The sequence below is a fragment of the Priapulus caudatus genome, unplaced genomic scaffold (genome assembly GCF_000485595.1).
Source record: "Priapulus caudatus unplaced genomic scaffold, Priapulus_caudatus-5.0.1 Scaffold6, whole genome shotgun sequence".
In the NCBI taxonomy this organism is placed as follows: Eukaryota; Metazoa; Priapulida; class Priapulimorpha; order Priapulimorphida; family Priapulidae; genus Priapulus; species Priapulus caudatus.
Genome location: NW_014577067.1, coordinates 626391 through 633010, shown reverse-complemented (window position 1 = coordinate 633010; position 6620 = coordinate 626391). Strand labels below are relative to the sequence as shown.

Here is a 6620-nt window from a genome sequence, read left to right as displayed (position 1 = left end):
CCGGGACAAAACACATTCGATGCCTCAAACATTCCTGTAGCAAACATGCTGACCGTCACCGAACCGAACTCGATGTTTATTTTGTTGGCAATAAATTTAGCCGTCCGTGTCGCCACATTACCAAAAATTTACGCCGATTTCAATAGACATTTCTTAGTAATTAAGCAGTGATAATTGGACAAAACTAATACGCGTTTGGCATATAAGGTAATGTACTTATTAACTACACAAGGTGCAGCTTACTGCTAGCATTCGTCAACTTTTGCATAATCGATCGGTCGCAATTATGCCTTTAAGGTATTCGCTTGCTTAACGGAGGCCTATAGCATATACGAATACATGTGTTTTATACACATGGACAAATTAACACATGTGATACCTGTATATTCTATGGTGGTTACAAATTCGTTTTGTTTACATTTGACTAAACTCACAAGCACCTTGCTCCTTCGAATCGCCCCTCCCAAAACTTTGTTAATTAGAACGCAATTCTCTTAAATATACTTTATGCAATATTGTAGCATAGAAAATGTTTTCATTGCAGAACCTCCAGGAAATAACATAAAGTATTTTTTATTAATTCACTAGGTCCGTCCCGTGACATTAGTAATTAGTACAGTAGCCATTCGACCAAACGATATCCTGACCGCCAACAGACGCGGTTTGCTCCGGCGCCCTATCCCCTGTACATCGTATATACATACAGCCATAGATAATAGTATAGATTACCGCTGGTAACCATACTATTTAGATGTAATAAAACCATACTATACTGGTTATCTATACTATTTCTATGGGTACAACCCCAATAGACCTTCCAACAGGCAGTGCCACACATTGAAAGTAGCCACGGCCGTGCAATAAATACGATGCGTATACCTTCTCTAGACATGCCACACTCCAGGGGCGACGATCCTGCCTGGGAGGGGGCGGGCGGAGTCGCCGCCAATAGTAAAAAGCAGAGCGCGAGCATTCCATTTTGCCATATGGATTTTTCGGTTGTGATTTTATTACACGTTATTACACGGATAGCATAGCAATGGCATGGGTAGATGCCGATGCGATAGATAGCATAGATAGATAGATAAATAAATAGCATTAATAGATAGATAGATAGCATAGATAGATAGATATAGATAGATAGCATAGAATGGCATTTTTGAGGTATTTTTTTTTCAACAAGTGGCACCAACTGAATGCCTTATTTCCGGGCAACGCCGTGCGTGTCCTACTAGTTTATATAAATAAAACGACAGTGGCCAATTTTGGTCCAGTATGATACCGCTTACATGTATTAATGTTTTTTAATAGCATAAATGATTGTTATGAGACAGCAAAAAAAAAAAAAAAAACGCAAGAAACTACGCCTCATGGCAGTGGGGAGAGGGGCGTTTGCGAGTACGTTTCTCTCAGATTCGCCCCTCCCGCCATGCAAAAATACACAAATAGAAATCGCGTTTTAAAGGGTAAAAATGAAAACAAAATCCCAAACGCTGGGTCGCTTTGTTTCCCTCACATAGGTTTTCTCGGGATTCTTTGTTCAGTTTTTTTCCTCCCCCCCCCATTTCGAAAATTCCGAATCCTTAGTCTTCATCGCTCCTCAAAGTAGCGTTTCCTCAAGATTTTGTTTAGTTTTGCCTCGCTCCCCCCATCCTCGAAAACAGATCGACGCCTGCTGTCAGTCCAGATTAAATGACTTAACATCGGCCCTCGCTCATATCTTTTGGGGCGACAGGTCGCGCGTTTTTGTCTGTACATTTGGTTAGGCCCTTAATTCCGTAAGAGACTTTTCACAAACAGTGCCATGCCACCACATATGAAGTAGCGGGCGTGCAATTTACGACGCGCACATTCTGAGGGATTTCACACTCCAGGATTAAAAATGCTTATCGTCACGCCTACCCGAGGGCAGTTGCAGATCATCGAGCGTATGATATGATACTAAGGTGATCGGCTGACATGTTGAGAAACTCCTCCCCTCCTCTCCTCCCCTCCCCTCCTCTCCTCTCCTCCTCTCCTCTCTCCTCTCCTCTCCTCTCCTCCCCTCTCCTCCCCTCCTCGCCTCTCTCCTCTCCTCCCCTCCCCTCTCCCACCACCTACCCGAGGGCGAGTTGAGATCATCCGAGCGTATGATATGTACGAGGTGCATCGCCGACATGTTGAGAAACTCCTCCCCTCCTCTCCTCCCCTCCCACCACCTACCCGAGGGCGAGTTGAGATCATCCGAGCGTATGATATGTACGAGGTGCATCGCCGACATGTTGAGAAACTCCTCCCCTCCTCTCCTCCCCTCCCACCACCTACCCGAGGGCGAGTTGAGATCATCCGAGCGTATGATATGTACGAGGTGCATCGCCGACATGTTGAGAAACTCCTCCCCTCCTCTCCTCCCCTCCCACCACCTACCCGAGGGCGAGTTGAGATCATCCGAGCGTATGATATGTACGAGGTGCATCGCTGACATGTTGAGAAACTCCTCGCTGAGTGCGACGTCGACGAAGTGCTCGCACGCGAACGCGTCGGCGGCGGCAATGAGCGCCGCGTGGTTGTGCTGCTCGGCGAACGCGCGGATGCCGAGGCAGTTCGACGCGTGCAGGTTGGCGATCATGAAGCGCGCACACGCGCAGCACACCACCTCCAGCTGCAGCACGGACGCCGCGTAGAACACCGACTGAACGCTGTCGACGCCGAGCGCGATGCGGCCCGTATACGCAAACTCGACGAGCGCCTCCATCGCGCTCTCGTCGATGTCCTTGATCGGGATGAGGTCGCTGTGGCGCTCGGACATCTCCGACGTGAACATCACGTGGAAGTAGCGGCTGCAGCACGCCAGCACCACGCGGTGACAGGCGATCGACTTGCTTCCGACCTACGTGTGCCGTCGGAGCGGACGGAGAAATCGGGATGCTTAGTATTTACCGTATTACTTATTCACCATAGATTCTTTTCCCGTGAATGCGGTCGCGAACAGAGAGTATTCGTCGTACTTTTATGGTTTTACTATATATTCATTCTTGCGAAAGCTGAGAATAGTAAGATCGTCGCAAACGGGGAAAAACTGTTGTACTTTTGTGGTTTTACCATATGTTCATTCTTGTAAAACCTGAGAACAATATGGTCGTCACAAACGGGGGAAATGCAACAGTTTGCTTATTTAGTTACAATATTTTTTTTTTGGTTATCAAGATAACGTATATTATTTACCAATGATCATGTAAAAAGAAAGGAATGGTACAATTTCTGATCAATGCTATAAGGTCAGAAGTAACATAATAAATAGATTTAGCTGGGGGTTTTATACAACAGATTTATATATTTTGTCTCTGTCTATTAAGTTATTCTTATCAATATCATTCTTTATTCTGATACTACAGCATGTCACACGATTTATCCATTATTAATGGCACATTGCACTTCAGCTATGCCTATAAAACTATCTAAGACAAGTGCCGCAGAGCGACTGGGCTCATCTCGACTGAGGTCTGTTGCTACGGTTATAAACGTAACATTTCAGTCGTGCGTAGTGACACCTTTGTTAGGCGCAGATATGCAGATACGCAGTTGCATACACATCATTTCAGCAAACATTTTTTTTATTGCAGGGAGAGAGAGCAAGAGAGAGGAAGAGAGAGAGGGGGGCGAAAGAGAGAAAGAAAAAGAGAGAGAGAGAGCGAGCGAGAGAAGAGAGAGGGAGAGTCAGTCAGACTAAATTGTTTATAAACAAATAACACCCACGCGGCACGCTACTGTATCAGTTACGTCATCGATTGAAATGTACATTCTGATTTCGCCGCGCGGCGTCCAAACTTTCGACGAAGATGGCGGGCAGAGGTAAGGTAAACGCACGTATAACGTACAGATTTCTTCAATATCGGGGAGGATCAACACATTTCGACTGACAGTCAACCAAAGGGCTCTGCAAGCCAGCATGCTCCACCATATCCCGACATTGCACACTACTGTAACGTTGACAGAGAGTGCCATGCCAAGGACAGTACAAAACTGGCAAATTTTCATTGGTAGGTTTGACGATTCAATTCTGCAATTACTTATCTCAAGATTGATTAAACTGAAGTTAAGAATTTCGGCACAGTGATGGCTTTTCCTACCATGATGCTATACACCGACTATCACGAGCCTAGGTCGAGCCGTTTAGATTTGTGCTGCAATTCTGCATTTCCTCCCTATACCTTAAGTTAAGGAGGGAATGTTCCCCCTTCTTTTACACCTCTTGACCTTTGACCTTTGACCACTAGCTTCAACATCCCAACTCGTTTTCGGATCGCATGCACGGACGGCCGGACGCACGGACGATCATGCGATTCTACAAGCTGCATCTGACTACGTCAGATGAGCTAATAAATACACCAAAATCCTGCAATTAAACGTGTCCAATTTATTTCAATACACAAACACCGGCAAAAGGCGTAGAAACTACAGCAGTTCCTTGTTAAATCTACAGTATATCTATAGTATCTACAATAAACGTACGTCAAATCTTAATGAATCTATGTTAAATCTACCTTCAATATGTAGTACCCACATTAAACCTACGTTGAATCTTTACTGAATAATACACGTTTAATCTAGATGTTGAATCTGTGGATCACAAAAAAAGTCTGTAGTATGACGAACTGACCTGCAGAGTGACGTCGCACAGCTGGTGTGACTTGTAGAGCTCATATAGCGTAGCGAACGCGTGCTTGCCGTACTGCTCGTGCTCAAAGACATATTGTGACGTGTCCACCTCCTCCTCCTTGAAGAGCTGGTCTCCCATCGCCGACGATACGAGGGTGATCACGATGACTAGACGCGACGGCGGGACCGCAGTGGCAGACGCACTCATAAAACCTGCTTGAGGACTCCAGTTCTAGTCGCGCGTGGCCACCGCGCTCGAGCCACACGACGGACAACCTTCCACGTCACACGGCTGACCTCCTGGGTCGCAAAGGTGACCTTGTGAGTATTATATGGCTGACCTTAGGGGGTCAGACAGCTGACCTTGAGAAGATTATTGCTGACCTCTGGGGGTCAGACAGTGGACCTTATGAGTATTATATGGCTGACCTCCAGGGTCAAACAGTTGACCTTATAAGTATTATATGGCTGACCTCCAGGGCCCGACAGGTGACCTTGTGAGTATTATATTACTGACCCCTGGGGTTATAAATGTGACCTTGTGAGTATTATATGGCTGACTTCCAGGGTCTCAAAGTTTCTCTTGTGAATCTCAATGAAAATCTACTGGGTCTTACAGCAAATGTGCTGCTTCAGACTACTGAGCTGATTGGCCCACATGGACCTCTCCCGAAGTCTGGCCCACATTCCATGCTCTCTCATATCAAACCTCTGTTGTTTCATTTGCTGCCCTTTGTAGTCAGATCTCACATCTGAAACAATCTAAATTCTCAACAGCACAGACCTAAAAAAACGAATCCAAAAACACCCAAGGTGTCGACGCTGATCTACAGGCTTCTCAGGGATGATCTTTAGGTGTCTAGCCCATCACCGAAGGTTTCAATGTCGACCCCGGGGTCTCAAGGCCGACCAGCCGGTCCCGATCATGCCACGTAAAGTTCGCCAGTCCATGAGAGACTGAATGTGATGACATCATCGGCACGCTCGCTTATATAAAAACATCGCTGTGAATCTATGTTTCCTCTCGTACCATCTCCTGTAACAGATTACAAACACCATCACAACGCACACCCAGACCTATGCGTCAGTCACCCACAAAGCACTCACACCGAGCGCAGAAGCACGTGGCCAAAACTATGTAGGATTGGAAAATACATCTTTAAAAAGCACAAACAACGTTCTCAAAAGCATTTGATAAAGGTGAAATTAAAAAGCTCGCGTGAAAAACCCCACAATGGATCTAGGGTTATTATAAAACCTGTTCACAACTGAAAGCAAAGGGTTGCTGACAAGTTATATATTGACAGAGATTGAGCAATGTAGGCAGTGCGCAGATGTGAACGCCTTTGTGAGATTCCAGAGGATACCAGGCATCCTGGATCTGATTATGGTAAATTCAAAACATTTGTCTGAACTATGGCTGAGTGGCTTGTACAGTGCACAGTCAGATCTCGATCAGCCAAGTGCAGGGTTACTGCTACTAATCTTGTCAGAGAACGGATACAAAAAATAGCCAGCAGCTAAAAAAATTGGAAACTTAACATCCTTGAAACAGATGCAGCAGCTTACATAATTATTAGTTCGGAGTATGCACTAATTATTACCAATGTACGCTTTATCATCGCTTACTTTACATTTATAACCGCAGTCGTCCGCCCATAAAACATTATGGCATCATAAAACGACACTGGAAAAATGAAAAATTACTGCTTGGTATTATAAAAGACAATCTACGTGAATGTTGATGCAGTAGTTAATGTGATAACATGGTGGATGTAGGTGCGGCGTGTGGGTGTATACACGCAACATCCATGGCTAGACAATACATGTGACCATGATGGATGGGTTGTTAATGTGGCAATATTACACCATTATGTCAGTATATTGTCATCACACCACAGCTATCAGTGCCTTGGAGTGTACGCATTGTTGATGACTGGACGTTGAACGCTTTGAATAATAGCACGATATTCGTTTAGGCA

At 45.3% G+C, this 6620-nt stretch overlaps 1 protein-coding gene across 1 annotated transcript in view; it reads right to left on the bottom strand.

The window, feature by feature from the left end:
* The window catches only part of LOC106805545 (kelch-like protein 8), a 12814-nt gene extending 7142 nt beyond the window's left edge, over positions 1-5672 (bottom strand). The window contains exons 1-3 of the mRNA XM_014807186.1: positions 5303-5672; positions 4640-4938; positions 2407-2869 (exon numbers count right to left, since the gene is read on the bottom strand). Coding sequence (XP_014662672.1) covers positions 2407-2869; positions 4640-4846 — 670 coding nt within the window. The 5' untranslated portion in view covers positions 4847-4938; positions 5303-5672. The remainder of the gene's footprint in view (positions 1-2406; positions 2870-4639; positions 4939-5302) is intronic.
* Between the last annotated feature and the right edge of the window lie 948 nt (positions 5673-6620).